At 46.7% G+C, this 20,854-nt stretch overlaps 2 protein-coding genes across 2 annotated transcripts in view; both read left to right on the plus strand.

Moving 5' to 3' along the window:
• LOC119975613 (nuclear body protein SP140-like protein) overlaps positions 1-14,777 on the plus strand; it is a 38,013-nt gene extending 23,236 nt beyond the window's left edge. Inside the window, exons 4-8 of the mRNA XM_038815403.1 lie at positions 4,910-5,062; positions 7,310-7,477; positions 9,994-10,160; positions 12,150-12,401; positions 14,697-14,777. Coding sequence (XP_038671331.1) covers positions 4,910-5,062; positions 7,310-7,477; positions 9,994-10,160; positions 12,150-12,401; positions 14,697-14,777 — 821 coding nt within the window. The remainder of the gene's footprint in view (positions 1-4,909; positions 5,063-7,309; positions 7,478-9,993; positions 10,161-12,149; positions 12,402-14,696) is intronic.
• The window catches only part of LOC119976370 (nuclear body protein SP140-like protein), a 40,425-nt gene continuing 34,341 nt past the window's right edge, over positions 14,771-20,854 (plus strand). The window contains exons 1-3 of the mRNA XM_038816858.1: positions 14,771-15,083; positions 18,893-19,060; positions 20,192-20,331. Coding sequence (XP_038672786.1) covers positions 14,786-15,083; positions 18,893-19,060; positions 20,192-20,331 — 606 coding nt within the window. The 5' untranslated portion in view covers positions 14,771-14,785. The remainder of the gene's footprint in view (positions 15,084-18,892; positions 19,061-20,191; positions 20,332-20,854) is intronic.

Genomic DNA, 20,854 nt, shown 5'->3' on the forward strand with positions numbered 1-20,854 from the left:
CCTGCAGGCCGCCATGTTTTCTGATCAGCCAGCGATGTTGGCCGCCGTGGCGGCAGCCGCTATTCTACATGTTGCCCTGGAGGAGGAGGAGGTGGAGGGGAGCGTGGCAGAGAGGCGGCGCAGACTGCCACAGAGGAGCATGCCGCTCCTCCTACATACAGTTCCCTATAGACCGGGCCAGCCAGGATGCCCGGGCAGCGGGCTTCGCTGCCGTGGTCGGTTTTCCCGTGGTCCAGGGCGCGATCGATGGGATGCACGTCACCGTGCGGCCACCTACAGGTAACAAGGCCGTGTTCACCAATAGGAAGGGGACGTATTCCATGAACATTCCGATGGTCTGCGACCAACGCATGATTATCCTGCACGTCTGCGCCCGGTACCCGGGCAGTGTTCATGACTCATACGTACCGGAGCAGTCTTACATCTCCGGCATGTTCGAGGGACGCCACCCCCGGCTGAGGGGCTGGTTGCTGGGCGACAGGGGTTACCCGTTGCTGTCGTGGCTGATGACGCCTATACGGAGGCCACAGAGTAACACGGAGAACAGCTACAATGACGCCCATGCAGCGACACGGGGTGTGATAGAGAGGTGCTTTGGTGTGTTCAAAATGCGTTTCAGGTGCCTGGACCTCTCTGTGGGGGGCCCTCCAGTACCCGCCAGATAGGGTCGGCCACATCATTGTGGTCTGCTGTGTTCTGCACAACATCGCCCAGCAGAGGGGCGATGTGCCGCAGGCAGAGGAGGGGGGAGTGGAGGAGCAGCAGGAAGAGGCGCAGACCTCTCCAAATGAGGGAGATGGGGGCAATGGTCAGGGCAGACAGGCTGGACATGGGCGGGTGGCTGCCCACCATTACCGGCTGGGCCAGCGGGCACGGGTCAGGCTGATAGCCACCCGGTTCACTGACTAGGGGGCGTGGGAATCGGCGAGTATGGCAACATACCGCACACCATGGCAACATCTGACCACCCTCACCCACCCAGCACCAACACCCTCACCCCACCCGCATGCACACCACCCCTCCATTGCACATCCACCTGCGGCGAAATGGGCCAGGCTCACAAGGTCGCCGGTGGAAGCGTGTCTATTGCAGGCCATGGAGGATGATGACGACCCGCTCTACGATGAGTTCCTGGCTCCACATCGTTGGACAATGTCTGACCCATGGCCACAGTACCATCATCCACCTGGGGCATCCCTGCATGCCGCTGTGACTCTGCAGCGCACGGTCCTGACCTCTGCCAGGGGGGATGGCGAGGGTGACCTGGGTGGAAGGGGGGCACACTCACCTGGGGGCCGACGTAAGACCACCACTCACCCACACACACACTGGCGCTCAATGTACATGACACCCGCGCAAGCTTTGGACAGAGCACAAAGGCAGCTTCTGGTAGGTGTGAAAGTAATTTTAATAACAAACTGTCCATACACGTGCCCTAGCCCCTAAATTCCGCCTGTGCCCTGCACCCGTGCCAACTTACTCAGTGTCTAATTGTTTGGCCTTACGGGCCCTTTGACTATGCCTAGGTGGTTCCCCAGACGGTACAGCAGAACTGGATGTGCACTCCCGTGATTCCTGCCCTCTGACTCGGGATCCCTGGGGCGGCCCGGCCTAGATGGGCCAGGCTGCGGCTCGGGTGACTGGGATGGCGAGCTGACAGCTTCTCTTGCCCGCTGCCCATCAGATGCACCTGGAGTTCCCCACTGAGGCCCCAAATCTACCCGAATGGGAACAGAGGCCTGTTCAATAGTGTGGGATTCATCAGTGCTCCAAGCGCCAGGAAACATCTGGCGAAACGCACACGTTATGGACTCTCTTCCCATTCAGGTAATTCACTGTCTACATCGGTTTCAGCATTTGTAAATCATCTTACCATGCAACTCTTTGTCTCACTTTAAAATATGAATTATTTTAAGCAATTAAGTTCTGTCTTTATATGAATGATATGCCTGTAGTACTCATCATCTTTTCATGTCCCTCTTTATAACAGTAGTCAGTATATCAGTACAAGTGACTCGTCCCTATTGTGTTTCCCCACACCTATTGTCCAAAGATGCGCAGGTCAGGTGGATTGGCTATGCTAAATTGCCCCTAATTGAGAGAGGGTGGGGGATTGGCCGAGGTAAGGTGCTGTTTCAAAGGGTCGTTGCACACCAGAATTGTCTCCTTCTGTATTGTAGGGATTCTATGATGGTGAGTGTTATCCAGATTCATCGAGTAGTTCCATCTGAAGCAGCCTATTTTTATTATTTTGCTTGATGACAGCCTCCTGTGTATTTCCAGTAGTTATTTTTTCATTTCATAACTGCAGTATGAACTAGGAAGTAAGAAGCAATATTCCCCACGTTATTGGATGCTGGAATCCATTTCCCCAATGGCTGCCGAAGCCTTTTGAGGAACCGTATGAAGATTTGAAGAATCAAAATAATGATGAGTATGACGGCAGAGCAGACAACTAGATTATAGTTTGTCGCTCCAATGTGAAGTTAACACAATTAACTTGCGATGGGTTTGAATAATTTCCTTTCATACTAAATCTTTTGGGTGGATTCTCCGTCCCTCCGCACCTGTTTTCTGGTCTGGTGTGCCCCCGCCTGTCCCAGTGAAACTGAGGATTCTGCCGATGGAGAATCCCGACCTCTCTGATTCTGATTTTATAGCCCAAATTCCTTGTCAAATTGTACACACAGGTCTCCCTATCTGTGTTTCATTTTGTCTGAGTTTTGTGCTGCTTCTGTTTAACAGTTGAATGAGTGATTAAACAGGAACACTTTTTGAAGTGATTCTTTCACTATCAGAATTCACCTGCTTGTACTTACGATTCACAGAACATCGAGTCATTGCTGTTGGGAAGGTGAGAACATTGGGCGGAATTCTCCGCCCCCAGGAAAAATCGGGAGGGCCGTCGTGAACTCGGCCGAGTTTCACGACGGATTCGGAGGCCGCTCCTCGACCCATATTCTCCCCTCCCGGCGGGGCTAGGAGCGGCGCTCCGTAACTCTCGGCCACGGGGGCGTCACGCCGAGAATGACGCGGCCGGCGCGCCTAATGACGTCAGCCGTGCAAGCACAGGTTGGCCGGCTCCAACCCGCGCAAGCGCAAGACGTGGCGGCTTTATCTTGCGGGGCGGCGGAGGGGAAATAGTGCGTCCGATTGAGACGCCGGCCCGACGATCGGTGGGCACCAATGGCGGGCCTGTCCCCTCCCGAGCACGGTCGTGGTGCTCATTCCCCACAAGGCCCCCTACAAACCCCAAACGGGCATCTCCACACCCGTTTCACGACGGCAGCGACCAGGTGTGGTTGCTGCCGTTGTGAAACGGTCGCGAACAGCAGGCCGCTCGGCAATCCGGGTCGGAAAAACGGCGAGCAGCGATTCTTCCGAGCCGGGGGGGGGGGGGAGATTCTCCCACGCAGCGTGGGGAGCGGAGAATCGCGCCCATAGTCTATTGGCCAATCTCTCATCACTCTAGCTCTCTCTAGGCTGAAGGGGGTGCAGCTTGGACTTGGACACTGGCCCTAGTGTAGAGCAAGCTTCATTCTATATTTGACCTATGCTGTACCTGATCTGGGAGTATCAAACACCCAAAAGTGCTCTTCATTCTTCTGTTAATGATTTTAAATAGAATGATGTTATGCTGAATCTTATCATAAATTGTACACTGGAAGACTGTAGAACTGAGCATCATTCGCACTCTCGAAGATTAGGCGAGTGTGACGATATGCCTGTGGGCCATATCACAGTTGGATGGTGTGAGACCTCCAACCAGCAGGTGGCGGTACAAACACACCATGCGGTCTCAAGACCAAGGTCATGTGAGGCTCATCCGGTAATCTCAAGAAGAACACAAGCTAGCTCTCTTGCTCATTATTTGCTTTGTTTGACCCCTTGTTCTGCATTGTGACTAATCACTATTTGTCGATGTACCATTTGCTCTCTGTTTTTTTTTATAAATTTAGATTAGCCAATTATTTTTTCCAATTAAGGGGCAATTTAGCGTGGCCAATCCACCTACTCTGCACATTTTTTGGTTGTGGGGGCGAAACCCACGCAGACACGGGGAGAACGTGCAAACTCCACACGGACAGTGACCCAGAGCCGGGATCGAACCTGGGACCTCAGCGCCGTGAGGCGGTTGTGCTAACCACTAGGCCACCGTGCTGCCCTCCATTTGCTCTCTGTTGATTATTCTTTTTGTCTACTATGTACGTACTGTGTATGGTCCCTCACCCACAGAAAAATACTTTCCACTGTACTTTGGTACATGTGACAATAAATCAAATCAAGTCCTTTTGAAGTAAAAATGTAAATGTCACCAGAAGACTGTAGACTGCTCTCCCCTCTATTGAGAGCTGACTGGTGTCTATTTAATCTGAGGGTCACCACACCTCGGGCAAGAGGCAAGGTTGAGAAGGCAGGGCCTTCAGGTGTAACCTCAGCCTGTATGCGAATTAAACCCGCGCAGTTGGCGTTGCTCCGCATCACGAACCAGCCGTCCCAGTTTGGATCCTGTGAGATTATTTACCATGGTCCGAAGAAAGACAATTAGTGAGGAGCACTGGACATTGAGAAAGTGTGTATGGATAGTTAAGATATAACCTATTCACAGATGTTTGGAATAGGGTGCCCAGGGAGGTAGTTGCTGTTTATGTATGTTCACACTCTTCCCTTGTAGAAGATTGTGAAGCAGTGGAAGGATTTTCAAATTAATAGTCTGACAGGAAGTGATCAAGGCTGCTGGTTTCAGTCATTTTAAGCAGCTGGATGAAGAAAGTTAATTTAGGAATTCTGGCAGTGAATAATATATTTTACTTTTTGACTCGGTGCCTGAGTAAACGAGGGAGTAATCCTTTGTCTTGTCCTGTTTATTCCAATGCACTGACGAATATTTCCTCTTGCCCATCAACAGTTCTTGACAAAGATGTACCTGTTGTGAAGACTGGATTATGTGTAACAGGGAAGAGAAAGTATCCTGATGAAGAATGTGCCGATCATTCAGTCAGTGGGAGAACTCAGAAGGACGTCGAAGAGCAAATCCCAGAATGCAGCACAGACCCAAACTGTGAGCAGCCAGCCTTCTCACAAGGCCCTCACTCCACACGTAAACTCTCGGCCTTCTATATCTATCTCTGTCATTATTTGTAAATTTTGGATTAATTTTTAGGTTAATGCTATAAGAGTGTAAATTTGACATTTCTATAAAGGGCACTCCATGCCAGTGGGAAATCAAAATGACTCCCTCGGTCTCACATTCTGTAACTCACTCTGTAGAAGTGCTGGGTTCCCAAAATCTGGTGACCAAGGGTTTATAACAAACAATACTTTATTTACAAGCTGAGCAGCTACTCCATGCTTATACTCTGTCCGCGCTCCTGGGAAAACCCCTGGGCATCCATCACGTGACCTCTTGAGTAACTGCTTTGTTGTCCTGATGCGCCTGGAGAATAGTTGCCGTGTTGACTCCGTCAAACCCGGTTGTGGTATGTTTCACAGGCTGAGGAGTATAGTGTAGTAATCTGTGAGATCCTGGGCACATTTGTTTAGAAGATGCTTGGCTGCTCACCACACCTGTGGACTGTGGGTATAGCCTCTGCTTGTAATATGTTCAATGTCCCTTGTGTGTGTAATGTTTCTAAACTCCGTGGAGACACATTGGTGAGTGTAATCTGTCATTTGTCTCTGAGAGTGTGGAAAAGTGTCTCTTGAGTTTGATGATGACTGTGTTACTCATCGTATTTGGCAGGTAGTCAAATTCAAATCACCTGGAAAGCAAATCGACTAAGACCAAATGTTTAACATTTCGTTCGAAAACGTCAGCCGTAGTGAATGCCAATGGGAAGTCTGGGATCTCATGGAATCATAGCATTTCAATGAATTTAGTGCAAAGGAGGCCTTTTGGCTCATCAAATCTGCACCAGCCCTTGGAAAGAACACCCTCCTATGCCCCCTGTTATATTTTAAATAAGGATGTATCTAAAATATATATATTACTCTTGAATCCACCAGGATGATAAAATGACCAATTTTCTTCTTGTTGAAAGATGAACTATTTAATGAGTAATAAAATAATAAACTGAGTCCTTTTACTCAATATTAAACTAACAATAAACAATTAAAGTACAATACTGATAATTATATAACAATACACAATTATAACAAACTAGTTCTAACTTCTCTCATTCTAGCTATTCTATGTCTTGCTTGTTCACTCTTCTGAATCATTTCTTCATGTCATCATCTGACTTAGAAAAGGCGGGGAATCAGCTCTTAGAGTATCTGACTGTGAGCCATCTAGTGCTGAAATGACAGTACTACATTTACGTATATTGATATCTGAATACCACTACACCCCCTATCCCATAACCCAATAATCCCACCTAAACTTTTGGACATTAAGGAGCAATTTAGCATGGCCAGTCCACCTAACCTGCACATCATTGGATTGTGGGAGGAAACCGGAGCACCCGGAGGAAACTCACGCAGACATGGAGAGAAAGTGCTTACTACACACAGACAGCCACCCGAGGAAGCGACTGAACCTCTGACCATGGAGCTGTGGGGCAGCAGTGATAACCACTGTGCCATCGTGCCACCCCATGTAGGTGTAATGGTTCTTTTGTTTGATGTGACTGGAGTGCATGGCATGGTGCACATCTGGAGACTTCACTATCTATGTCAGTGTGCTTGGAGGTACAGTACAGTGATTCCTTGGAACTGTATCAGGTTACTTTCAACGCACGGTGCTTCTGTACGTCACTGCTTAAGTAACCCGGTCATCACAGGACCACTTGTTCTACACTCTCCTTGTTTCCTCCTCTCTTCCTCTCAGTGCCTCTTTACCTTTCATTCTTTTTCATTGTTCTCCATCCCAATGCTTTCCATCTGTGTATCTCCCTTCACCCAGAGCATAGATTCACCAGTCATTCATGGTATTGGTACATACAAAATTGGCAAAAGTTGCAAAACAATCCTCGATTTTTATACCTGGATTGGAAAAGCAAGGAGCTGATGCTGAATTTAAACCAGATCTTAGGCTGCACTTGGAGTACTGTGTGCAGTTTTGTGTAGCCCAGTAATCACAGGAAGCAGTGCCAGTGCAGTGTGGAATCACTAGTGTATCATCAGAGGTCAAAAGGTTTTGCTCTTAATGGGGGGCTGGAGAAGTTATATGTTTTCGACAGTTTAAAGTGAGAGAATTAGAATAAACTAATTGACTTAATTGCAGATTTGTTGGCGTCTTCTTTGCTGGTATTCTCTGTATTTCTATTCGTCTTGATTAACATTTCCGGTTATTATCTTTTCTGCTCAGGGAAAAGCAGGGTGGAACAGCGGCTGGTGAGAAAAGATGGCAAACCAAATGTGACGGAAATCAGAAACCCCCCTGCTCTGCTGGGCAAAGTAGATTGTGACTCCAACCTACAGCCAGTCTCTTCTGGCGACCTCACTGGAGAACTGGACAAGACACAACTAGCACCTGGTAATTATGTCATATATTTAGGTGTTTGCCAACCACTTTCCCCTCCGTTACTTCAGCTCCTGGTAGTCAACACTCTCCTGGTGGGTCTCAAATCTGCAATCATTCAGCCAATCTCTTATCCTCACCATGAGATCCAAATGGGTTTTTGGCGATGCGGCCAATGGACAACAGCCCACCATGTTTTCCAATTCTTACATCTTCATGTGATTTCAATTTGGCCTCCTCAAAACAGTTCAGTGTCACATCAGGAACAAAAGAGCTTTTATTTACATAACGTCATTCACATCCGCTGGATGAACCGAAATGCCGCGCGTTAAATTGTGTCCCGATCTCCTTCTGCAGTTCCAGCGAGTGGAGCTCCTCAGTGCAGAAAACTGGACTAAGTGCGGCCTCGTTGGGAAATTCCCCTCTGTGGCCCCGAATCTACCCAAATGGGAACAAAGACATGTTCGATATCGTAGAGTTCCTCAGTGCTCCAAGCGGCGGGAAATACACGGCTAAACACACTCATTATGGATCCTATTCCCATTTCGGTAGTTCACGGTCTACATCGGTTTCAGCATTTGTAAATCATCTTACCATGCAACTCTTTGTCTCACTTTAAAATATGAATTATTTTAAACAATTAAGTTTTGTCTTTATATAAATGGGTGGAGTCCAGTACAAACTCCTCATCTCCCCCTGTGGGCAGAGCTGCACAATGGCTCGTATACAGAGCCCACAAGGACACAATACATACGATACAACACAGTGTGAATTACTAGGTTTATAATTCACCACAATCAGTATGCCTGTCGTACTAATCATCCTTTCATGGCCCCTCATTATAATAATGGTCAGTGTATCAGTACAAGTGACTAGTCCCTATTGTGTTTCCCAACACTGATTGTCCAGAGATGTGCAGGTCAGGTCAATTGGTTATGCTAAATTGCACCTACGTGGTGTGATGGAGATAGGGTGAGGGATTGGCCGAGGTAAGGTGCTATTTCAAAGGGTTGGTACAGACTCAATGGGCCAAATGGTCTCCCTCTGAATTGTAGGGATTCTATGATGGTGAGTGTTATCCAGATTCATCTAGTAGTTCCATCAGAAGCAACCCATTATTATTTTGTTTGCTGACTGCCCCCTGTGTGTTTCCAGAAAGTTATTTTTTCATTTCATAACTGCAGTATTAACCAGAAGGTAAGAAGCAATATTTTCCACATTATTGGGCAGCAGGGTAGCATGGTGGTTAGCATAAATGCTTCACAGCTCCAGGGTCCCAGGTTCGATTCCCGGTTGGGTCACTGTCTGTGTGGAGTCTGCACTTCCTCCCGCTGTGTGCGTGGGTTTCCTCCGGGTGCTCCGGTTTCCTCCCACAGTCCAAAGATGTGCGGGTTAGGTGGATTGGCCATGCTAAATTGCCCGTAGTGTCCTAATAAAAGTAAGGTTAAGGGGGGGGTTGTTGGGTTACGGGTATTGGGTGGATACGTTGGTTTGAGTAGGGTGATCATGGCTCGGCACAACATTGAGGGCCGAAGGGCCTGTTCTGTGCTGTACTGTTCTATGTTCTATTAGACGATGGAATGCATTTCCCCAATGGCTGCCGATGCCTAATAAAGGATTATAGGAAGATTTCAATAATCAAAATAATGATGGATATGAGGGCAGAGCAGACAACTAGATTAGAGTTTGTTGCTCCAATGTGCTCACACTGATATGGAGAGGAAGTGCAAACTCCACATTGACAACCACCCGAGGCCGGAATTGAACCTGGGACCCTGGAGCTGTGAGGTAGTGGTGCTAATCACTGTGCCGTCCGATGTATGTTTGATGTGACTGGAGTGCATTGCATGGTGCACATCTGGAGACTTCACTATCCACGTGGGAGTACATGGAGGGCCCGTACCATGATTCCTTGGCACTGTATCAGCACTTTCAACCCAGGGTGCATCCGTCACATGACTGCTTAAGAAACTAGATCATCACACAGCCACTTGTTCAACACTCTCCCTGTTTCTTCCTCGATAGGTCTCGTCCTCTCACTTCCTCTTTAGCTTTCATTATTTTTCATCATTCTCCATCTCCACTGCTTTTTTGTCTGTGAATCTCCCTTCAACCAGTGGACAGATTCACCAGTCATTCATGGAAATAGAACTTGCAAAATTGGCAAAAATTGCAAAACAATTCTCAATTTTTATATCTGGATTGGAAAAGCAAGGAGCTGATGCTGAATTTCTACCAGATTTTAGGCCGCACTTGTGTGCAGTATTGTGTGCTCCAGTCATCACAGGAAGCACTGCCAGTGCAGTGTGGAATCACTAGTGTCTCATCTGAATTCAAAAATCTTTACTCTTAATGAGGGGCTGGAGAAGTTGAATGTTTTCGACATTTTAAAGTCCGAGAATTGAAATAAACTAATTGACTGAAGTGGGGAAAAGACTGTAGCAGATTTGTTGGGCTCTTTCTCTGCTTGATATTCACTGTAATTCTATTTGGCTTGTTTAACATTTCTGGTTATTATCTTTTCTGCTCAGGAAAAAAGAGTGTGGAAAAGCAACTGGTGAAAAAAGATGACAAAAAACATGCGATGGAAACCAGGAAGTCTCCTTCACTGCTCGGCAAAGTAGATTTTGGCTCCAACAAACTGCCAGTCTGTCGTAGCGGCCTGACTGGACTACTGGACAAGACACAATCAGCACCTGGTATTTATGTCATAAAAACCACTTTCCCCTGAGTTACTTCAGCTCCTGGCATTGGCAAAACTTTCCTGACAGGTCTCAAATCCGCAATCATTCAACCAAGCTCTTATACTCACCCCGAGATCCAAATGGGTTTTTGGCAATGTGACCAAAGTATATCAGCCCACTATGTTTCCAGTTGTTCCTACAACCTCATGTGATTTCATTTTGGCCTCCTCTAAACAGTTCAGTGTCACATTAGGAATAAAAGATCTTTTATTTACATCACATCATTCACATCCTCTGGATGATCCAAAATGCCGCACGTTAAATGTTGTCCCGCTCTCCTTCTGCAGTTCCAGCGAGTGGAGCACCTCAGTGCAGAAAACTGGACTAAGTGCGGCATCGTCACAAATTCCCTTCTGAGGTCCCAAATCTACCCGAATGGGAACAGAATCATGTTTGGTAGCGTGGGGTTTGTCGGCGCTTCAAGCTCCAGGAAACATCCGGTGAAAAGCACTCATTATGGACTCTATTCCCATTCTTTTTTTTTTAGGGAGGGTGGTAGAAGAGCTAACCAACAAGTGGCATCCCCCATGCAAACTGCAGAGGGAGCCCCTGCCACCTCCCCAGGCCAAAAATGTATTAACTTAGATACCAACATAGAGGCAACCCCGCCCCATCTATTCCCATTCATGATCGACATTGGTTTCAGCAGCAGGTTAGGGGCAGCAGGGTAGCATGGTGGTTAGCATAAATGCTTCACAGCTCCAGGGTCCCAGGTTTGATTCCCGGCTGGGTCACTGTCTGTGTGGAGTCTGCACGTCCTCCCCCTGTGTGCGTGGGTTTCCTCCGGGTGCTCCGGTTTCCTCCCACAGTCCAAAGATGTGCGGGTTAGGTGGATTGGCCATGCTAAATTGCCCGTAGTGTCCTACAAAAAGTAAGGTTAAGGGGGGGTTGTTGGGTTACGGGTATAGGGTGGATACGTGGGTTTGAGTAGGGTGATCATGGCTCGGCACAACATTGAGGGCCGAAGGGCCTGTCCTGTGCTGTACTGTTTTAAAATTTAAAGCATTTGTAAATCATGTTAGCATGTAACAGTTTGTCTCACTTTAAAAGATGAATTATTTTCAGCAATTAAGTTGTCTTTATATAAATGTGAGTATTTCTGTTGTACTGATCATCCTTTCATGTTCCCGCTTTATTTTTTTAAATTTAGAGTATCCGATTATGTTTTTTCCAATTAAGGGGCAATTTAGCATGGCCAATCCACCTCGCCTGCACATCTTTGGGTTGTGGGGGTGAAACCCACGCAAACATGGGCAGAATGTGCAAACTCCACACGGACAGTGACACCATGGCTGGGATTCGAACCCGGGTCCTCGGTGCTGTAGTCCCAGTGCTAACCACTGCGCCACATGCCGCCCTCATGTCACCTATTTATAACAGTAGTCAGTATGTCAGTACAAGTGACAGTCCCTATTGTGTTTCCGTACACTTATTGTCTGAAGACGGGCAGATCAGGTGGATTGGCTACGCTAAATTGCTCCTACGTGGGGTTATGGAGATAGGGGGGAAGATTGGAGTAGGTTGCATGGTGCACATCTGGAGACTTCGGTATCTATGTGGGAGTACATGGAGGCCCAATACCGTGATTCCTTGGCACTGTGTCTGGCTACTTTCAACCCAGCGTGCTTCTGTCAAGTGACTGCTTAAGAAACCAGGTCATCACATGGCCACTTGTTCTGCACTCTCTTTGTTTCTTCCTCTCTTTCTCTCACTGCCTCTTTACCTTTCATTCTTTTTCATCATTCTCCATCTCCACTGCTTTCCGTCTGTGTATCTCCCTTCACCCAGAGCAGAGATTCACCAGTCGTTCATTGTAATGGTAGATGCAACAATTGCAAAACAATCCTCGCTTTTTGTAACTCTTTGGAAAAGCAAGGAGCTGATGATGAATTTATACCAGATCTTAGGCCGCACTTGGACTACTGTGTGCAGGTTTCTGCTCCGGGAAAAGGAGTGTGGAAAAGCAACTGACGATAAAAGATGGCAAGCCAAGTATGACAAAAACCAGAAAGCCACCTTCACTGTTCGGCAAAGTAGATTGTGACTCCAACCTACAGCCAGTCTCTCGTGGCGACCTTATTGGAGAACTGGGCAAGACACAACTAGTACCTGGTATTTATGTCACCTTTCGGGTTTTTCGCAACCACTTTCCCCTCAGTTACCTCAGCTCCTGGTATCGTCAACACTCTCTCTTGGTGGGTCCCAAATCCACAATCATTCAACCAAGCTCTTATAATAATAACAATAATAATAATCTTTATTGTAAGTAGGCTTAGATTAACACTGCATTGAAATTACTGTGAAAAGCCCCTAAGTCGCAACACTCCAGCTTCTTTGGGTACACATGGGGAGAGTTCAAAGTATTCAATTCACTTAACAAGCACGTATTTCGGGACTTGTGGGAGGAAACCGGAGCACCTGGAGGAAACCCAGCCAGTCACGGGGAGAAAGTGCAGACTCCATACAGACCGTGACCCAAGTCGGGAATCGAACCTGGGACCCAGGCGTGGTGAAGCAACAATGCTAACCACTGTGCTACTGTGCCACACTCACCATGGGACCAAATGAGATTTTGGCAATGTGGCTAAAGTATAACAGCCCACCATGTTTTCCAGTCCTTACACCTTCGTGTAATTTCACTTTAACCTCCTCAAAACAGTTCAGTGCCACATCAGGAATAAAAGAGCGTTTATTTACATAACATCATTCACATCCAGGGCGGGATTCTCCCAGCCCTGGGCCGGGCCGGAGAATCCCCGCGAACGGGCTGCGCTGCCCTGACACCGGATCGCAATTCTCCGCTGGGGGCCTTCTTCCCTACCCGCCGGCCCCTGTAGTCCTGCGCCATGTTGCATTGGGGACGGCGCATTGAAGGAGGCCTCTGCACATGTCCTCATTGGTGCCGGCGCAACTGCACATGCGCGGATCCCGCGGCGCACAGTTCATGCCAGGATCAGCAGCTGGAGCGGCATGAAATGCTCCAATGCCATGCTGGCCTCCGGCGACGTTGTTTATGATGGTGTGGACACTCTGCCATCGGATTAGAGAATCCCGTCCATGTTTCCATCTGAAGCAACCCATTATTATTTTGCTTGATGATTGCCCCCGGTGTGTTTCCAGAAAGTTATTTTTTCATTTTATACCTTCTGGTTAATACTGCAGTTAAGAAGCAATATTTTCCTTGTTATTTGACGATGGAATGCATCTCTCCAATGGCTGCCGAACCCGAAAAAGGTTTATAGGAAGATTTGAATAATCAAAATAATGATGAGTATGGTACACCTGTGATGGGTTTGACTAAGTTCCTTTTGTGCTAAAATTTGTCTGGTTCTGATTGTATAGCCCAGATTCCTTGTCAAATTGCACACACAGATCTTGCCATCTGTGTTTCATTTTCTCTCTGTTTTGTGCTGTGAGACAGCTGGTTTGTAATGCAGAACAAGGCCAGCAGCGTGGGTTCAATTCAAGTACTGGCTGAGAATTCTTAATTCTCCCTCTGTGTACCCGAACAGGTGCCGGAATGTGGTGACTAGGGGCTTTTCACAGTAACTTCATTGCTGTGGTAATGTAAGCCTACTTGTGACAGATATTATTATTATAACTGCTGAATGAGTGATTAAACAGGAACAGTTTCCGAAGTATCATCCTATATCCTAGGATGAAGCTTACTTGTGACAATAAGCGATTTTTATTTCATTTCATTCATATCAATCAGAATCTTTCGTTATCAGAATTCGCCTGTTTGTACTTTCGATACCCAGAACATCGAGTCATTGCTGTTGGGAAGGTGAGATCATAGGGGATTGATATGTCTGGCATCACTCTGGCTCTCTCTAGGCTGAAGGGGGTGGAGCTTGGCCTTGGACACGGCCTCGTGTAGAGCAAGCTTCATTCTATATTTCACCCATGCTGTACCTGATCTGGGAGTGTCAAACACCCAAGAGTGGCATTTCAGACAATCTGTTCATTCTTCTGATACTGATGAGATATAGAATGATGTTATGCCGAATCTTATCATAAATTGTACACTGGGAGACTGTAGAACTGAGCATCATTTGCAGTTGAGAAGATTTGGGCGAGGATCGTATTGAGTTAGTTGAAGTCCTTTGGAGTAAAAATGTAAATGTCACCAGAGGACCATAGGTTGCTCTCCCCTCTTTTGAGAGCTGACTGGTGTCTATTTAATCTGAGGGTCACCACACCTCAGGCAAGAGGCAAGGTTTGGAAGACGAGGCCTTCATGTGTAACCTCAGCCATTACGCAAATTAAGCCAGTGCTGTTTGGCGTTGCTCTGCATCACGAACCAGCCATCCCAGTTTGGATCCTGTGTGATTATTTACTATGGTGCTTAGAAAGACAATTGGTGAGATGCACTGGACATTGAGAAAGTGTGTATGGACAGTTAAGGTATAACCTATTCACAGATATTTGGAATAGGGTGCCCAGGGAGGTAGTTGCTGTTTATGTATGTTCACACTCTTCCCTTGTAGAAGATTGTGAAGCAGTGGAAGGATTTTCAAATTAATAGTCTGACAGGAAGTGATCAAGGCTGCTGGTTTCAGTCATTTTAAGCAGCTGGATGAAGAAAGTTAATTTAGGAATTCTGGCAGTGAATAATATATTTTACTTTTTGACTCGGTGCCTGAGTAAACGAGGGAGTAATTCTTTGTCTTGTCCTGTTTATTCCAATGCACTGACGAATATTTCCTCTTGCCCATCAACAGATCTTGGCAAAGATGTACCTGTTGTGAAGACTGGATTATGTGTAACAGGGAAGAGAAAGTATCCTGATGAAGAATGTGCCGATCATTCAGTCAGTGGGAGAACTCAGAAGGACGTCGAAGAGCAAATCCCAGAATGCAGCACAGACCCAAACTGTGAGCAGCCAGCCTTCTCACAAGGCCCTCGCTCCACACGTAAACTCTCGGCCTTCTATATCTATCTCTGTCATTATTTGTAAATTTTGGATTAATTTTTAGGTTAATGCTATAAGAGTGTAAATTTGACATTTCTATAAAGGGCACTCCATGCCAGTGGGAAATCAAAATGACTCCCTCGGTCTCACATTCTGTAACTCACTCTGTAGAAGTGCTGGGTTCCCAAAGTCTGGTGATCAAGGGCTTATAACAAACAATACTTTATTCACAAGCTGAGCAGCTACTCCATGCTTATACTCTGTCCGTGCTCCGGGGAGAACTCCAGTCCATCCATCACGTGACCTCTTAAGTAACCGCATCATAACATCGTCTTGTGACCACTTGGTCTACATCTTCCCCATTTAAGTTGGGACAAAGGTGGTACTGTAATGTAACAGGGTGTGTGGACAGTCACTTATGTGTAAACTTTTTTATAACCAACAAATTGAACAGGCTAACAATACATAACTAATTACAAAAGTTGAGAAACGGATTGGGCAGTATGCATCTGGTGCATAGCCCATCGCGTCTCCCACCCCCTCCAACTGCATTCTGTTGTTTTATTAAGGAAGGCCATGGCCAGTTTTAGACTAATTCATCACATAGTCCTGGAACCGTGTGTTTGGTTTGGTCATACGCCCTGTGAATGTCGTTGTGCCAGTTGTCTGTGCTCTAGATGTTCTCGAGATAGTGTTCGCAGCATGAATGGCCTGGGGTGCTCCATTTATGTACCTAGTGGGTGCAGGACTTGTTGCATAGGTCTCTGGAGGGCCCTCCATTTCCACTGTAGGGGGCCTGTGTTGTAGGCTGAATGGCCGGTTCGCTCTGGCTTCTGCTGCTTCTCATTCCAATACCTGTAGCATTGTGACGCCAGTTTCATATGGTGAGTACTGTCTGAGGCAGCCACATAAATTTGGCTGTGGAGCATGGCTGTGTACCATCGCCAACGTGTTGTAGGACGTGTGATCTGGATCCTGACTGTCTGACCAGGTATCAGAGGACTGGGTCTGTGGGCATTATATTCTAGGTGCCTTTTCCCTCTTAATTGGAGTTTCATGAGGACACCACTCACATTGGTTTTGAGTTTTGGCTAAAAAGCGTCTTTGGCAGTAGGAATTGTGGTCTTGATGCTCCTGGAGAATAGTTGCCCTGCTAACACGGGCAAACCCCGTTGTGGCATGTTTCACAGGCTGAGGGGTACAGCGTAGTAATCTGTGAGATCCTGGGCACATTGCTTTAGAAGATGCTTGGCTGAGCTTACCGCCTGTTCTGCCACACCTCTGGACTGTGGGTATAGCAGCTGCTTGTAATATGTTCAATGTCCCTTGTGTGTACAATCTTTCTAAACTCAGTGGAGACAAATTGGTGAGTGTCGTCTGTCATTTGTCTCCGAGGCTGTGGAAAAGTGTCTCGAGATTAACGATGACTGTTTTACTCATTGTGTTTGGCAGGCAGTCCAATTCAAACCACCTAGAATGCAAATCGACTGAGACCAAATGTTGTTTATCAAAAATATCAACCATCATGAATAACCATTGGAGATCTGGGACCTCATAGAATCATAGAACTTCATAGAATTTACAGTGCAGAAGAAGACCATGCGGCCCATCGAATCTGCACCAGCCCTTGGAAAGATCACCCTACTTAAGGCCACACCTCCACCCTCCCGATCCCGCCTATCTCCATAACCCAGTAACCCCACCTAACCTTTTGGACATTAAGGAGCAATGTAGCATGGCCAATCCACCTAACCTGCACACCTTTGGATTTTGGGAGGAAACCGGAGCGCCCGGAGGAAACCCACGCAGACACGGGAAGAAAGTGCAAACTCCACCCAGTCACCAGAGGCCAAAATTGAACCCTTGCTCCTGGAGCTGTGAGGCATGCGTGCTAACCACTTTTCCACCGTGCTGCCCCATGTAGGGGTAACGGATCTTTCGTTTGATGTGGCTGGAGTGCACTGCATGGTGCACATCTGGAGACTTCACTATCTATGCCGGTGTACATGGAGGGCCAGTACAGTGATTCCTTGGCACTGTATATGGTTACATTCGACCCAGGGTGCACTGGTGCTGGATGCAGTGTCTCTGGAGAGAAGCTGGCCATGCCATTTCAGACCGTCTGGTACTGTTTGTTCATCTCTGATGGCGAACAATGTGCAGAGCCCATGGGGAAGCTCCCTTAAGGACTCAGGCCAGTCCCTCAAAACGATGTTGTGCAGTGGTCTGCATGTGATGTCTGCCTGTAAGGCATCTTTGACTTCCTGGATTCTACAAGAGGACAGAATTTCTATAGCCATGATGTCTTTGTCCTTCCTATAATCTGCCTGTCTGCAGTGGGTAAGAAGGCTCTGGAAAGGGCAATTTCTTATCCCAATTGTAGCCGATGCTGAGGTTGTCGTGTTATAACTTTAGCATCATGTACTGCAGCCATGTAGACTGTGCAAAAATACTTTTTAGGATAGTTATGAGGCTGATGATCAGTTTCTATGGTTGCAGGACGACCATATATGAAGTCATGAAATTTCTGTCCAGCAAAGACGAGAGCAAGGAGTTCCTTATCGATTTGTGCATAATGAGCTCAGCGTCAATGATGCAAAGGCTATTGGTCTGGATTCCAATTGCGTTAAGTCTGTGTGGGAGGTGTCTGCTGATATAAGTACACAGCTCCAGGATCCCAGGTTCGATTCCTGCCTTGGGTAACTGTCTGTGTGGAGTTCTCCCGTGTCTGCATGGATTTCCTCCGGGTGCTCCGGTTTCCTCCCACAGCCTAAAGATGTGCAGGTTAGGTGGATTGGCCATGCTAAATTGCACTTAGTGTCCAAAAAAAAGGTTTGATGGGGTTACTGGGTTATGGGGATAGGGTGGAGGTGTGGCCTTAGGGAGGGTGATCTTTCCAAGTACAGACTCGATGGACCGAATGGTCTCCTTCTGCACTGTAAATTCTATGTACTCGAACGTCAATGTATTGTAGCACCAATTGGCTTGAGAATGCATTTCAGTCTGTTGAAGATCATTGTGTGGTGCTCTTGCCAGAACCATTCAATACCTTAGTGGAGGAGCTATCAAAAAGGTCCAGTAACCTAACAGTGACACTGAATGAACTTCGATAGATAACTTGTCAGACAAAGGAAACACTGTAAAGCATGCTTGTCCACGGTTGGCCACCTGTCAAATAGAATACATAGAATTCCTGTACCGTCCTCCCCGAACAGGCGCCGGAATGTGGCAACTAGGGGCTTTTCACAGTAACTTCATTTGAAGCCTACTTGTGGCAATAAGCAATTTTCATTTTTTCATTTCATTTTCAAATAGCTGTGGTCCTGTCCGGATCTGGCTTTTCATCATCAGCTGTGAGTAAATGACCCTGAATCTCCATTTAGCACGGTTGAGCTTCAGCTGTGTGGTCCTGATTCTGTCGAAGATGAGATGAATACGTGCATCATTTTCTTGCATTGTACAACCCTAGACTAGGATGTCATCGATGATAATTTTGCAGGGTTGGTACATGTACCCCAGTCATCACAGGAAGCAGTGCCAGTGCAGTGTGGAATCACTAGTGTCTCATCCGAGGTCAAAAACCTTTACTCTTAATGAGGGGCTGGTGACGTTAGATGTTTTTGACATTTTAAAGTGAGAGATTTGGAATAAACTAATTGACTTAAGTGTGGAAAAGACTGTTACAGGTTTGTTGGGATCTTTCTTTGCTGGTATTCTGTGTAATTCTATTTGTCTTGTTTCACATTTCCAGTTATTATCTTTTCTGCTTAGGGAAAAGGAATGTGGAACTGCAACAGGCAAAAAAAGATGGCAAACCAAATGAGATGAAAACCAGAAAGCCGCCTCCTCCGCTAGGCAAAGATGATTTTGACTCCAACCTACTGCCAGTCTCGTGTGGTGACATCACCGGACTGCTGGACAAGACACAACTAGCACTTGGTATTTATGTCTTATTTTGGGTGTTTGCCAACCACTTTCGCCTCAGTTACTTCAGCCTTTGGTATCATCAACACTCTCCTGTTGGACCTCAAGTCCGCAATCATAGAATCATATAATTTACAGTGCAGAAGGACGCCATTCGGCCCATCAAGTCTGCACCAGCTCTTGGAAAGAGCACCCCATTTAAACCCACTCTTCTAACCTATCCCCGTAATCCAATAATCCCAACTAACCTTTTTGGACTCTTAAGGGCAATTAAGCATGGCCAATCCACCTAACCTGCACGTTTTTGGACTCTGGGAGGAAACCGGAGCACCCGGAGGAAACCCACGCAGACACGGGGAGAACGTGCAGATTCCGCACAGACAGTGACCCAAGCTGGGAATCAAACCTGGGACCCTGGAGCTGTGAAGCAACATACTATGTTCCCGTGCTGCCTGCAATCATTCAACCACGCTCTTATCCTCACCGGGGGACCAAATGAGGTTTTGGCAAAGTATAGCAGCCCACCATGTTTTCCGGTTGGTCTTACATCTTCACATGTTTTCCTTCACATGGCCTCCTCTAAACAGTTCAATGTCACATCAGGAATAAAAGAGCTTTTATTTACATAACGTCATTCACATCTTCTGGATGAACCTTTAATGCCTCGCAGTGAATGAACTGGGCCTTAGTCCTGCTGGTTATTTTGCAGGTAAAACACACCATTTGATTGTGGAACTTTGCTTTAATGAGCAGTGAATGAAATTCACCACTATTCTGTAACTTTTGGGTTACACTGGATTAGATGATAGTTTCATGGCACTATTACTGAGACCAGGTTTTAATTCCGGATTTTTTAATGTATTAATTAATTGAATTTGAAATTCTCCAGTTGTTTTGACCCCTGACCCCCAGGGCATTAACCTGGGCTGCTATATTACTCATCAGGTGACATTACCACTTTGTCCCCATCTCCCGCACCCCTCCCACTATGTGTGGTATAATATTTTTGTGCTTCTATTATTACTCTTGTCCATAATGTTTCAACCCTGTCTGCTTATGTTATGCAATGATTCTGTGCTGTTCTCTGTTATTATTCTGTGTAATGTTCCTCTTCTTATATGTCCCACCTGATCTCTGTTTATTTAGGAAGTAGGACAGCATGTATAAAATACAAGGATGACTGGTACACACCATGTGAATTTGAAGTGGCTGGTGGCCGAGAGAGAAGTAAAAATTGGAAAGTCAGTATCCAATGCAAAGGCTATCGTCTGTCCAAGTTGTTGGAGGTACATCCTGTGTTACATTTTCCGACATGTTAATGCTGGCCATGTGTGCAAAATCTCATTCATTACAGCCAAAGCATACCAGGATAAACTTGTCATGCTGAAAGTGGGGAGTAAGGGCAGCATGGTAGCATGGTGGTTAGCATCAATGCTTCACAGCTCCAGGGTCCCAGGTTCGATTCCCGGCTGGGTCACTGTCTGTGCGGAGACTGCACGTCCTCCCCGTGTGTGCGTGGGTTTCCTCCGGGTGCTCCGGTTTCCTCCCACAGTCCAAAGATGTGCGGGTTAGGTGGATTGGCCAGGCTAAATTGCCCTTAGTGTCCTAAAAAATAATGTTAATGGGGGTTGTTGGGTTACTGGTATAGGGTGGATACGTGGGCTTGAGTAGGGTGATCATTGCTCGGCACAACATTGAGGGCCGAAGGGCCTGTTCTGTGCTGTACTGTTCTAATTGAAAAAAAAAAATAAGGAGGACAGAAATGTCTTTATTCTGTTTCTAATCACTGCCTTACTGCCCTGATAATGC

This window comes from Scyliorhinus canicula, chromosome 13, assembly GCF_902713615.1.
Source record: "Scyliorhinus canicula chromosome 13, sScyCan1.1, whole genome shotgun sequence".
In the NCBI taxonomy this organism is placed as follows: domain Eukaryota; kingdom Metazoa; phylum Chordata; class Chondrichthyes; order Carcharhiniformes; family Scyliorhinidae; genus Scyliorhinus; species Scyliorhinus canicula.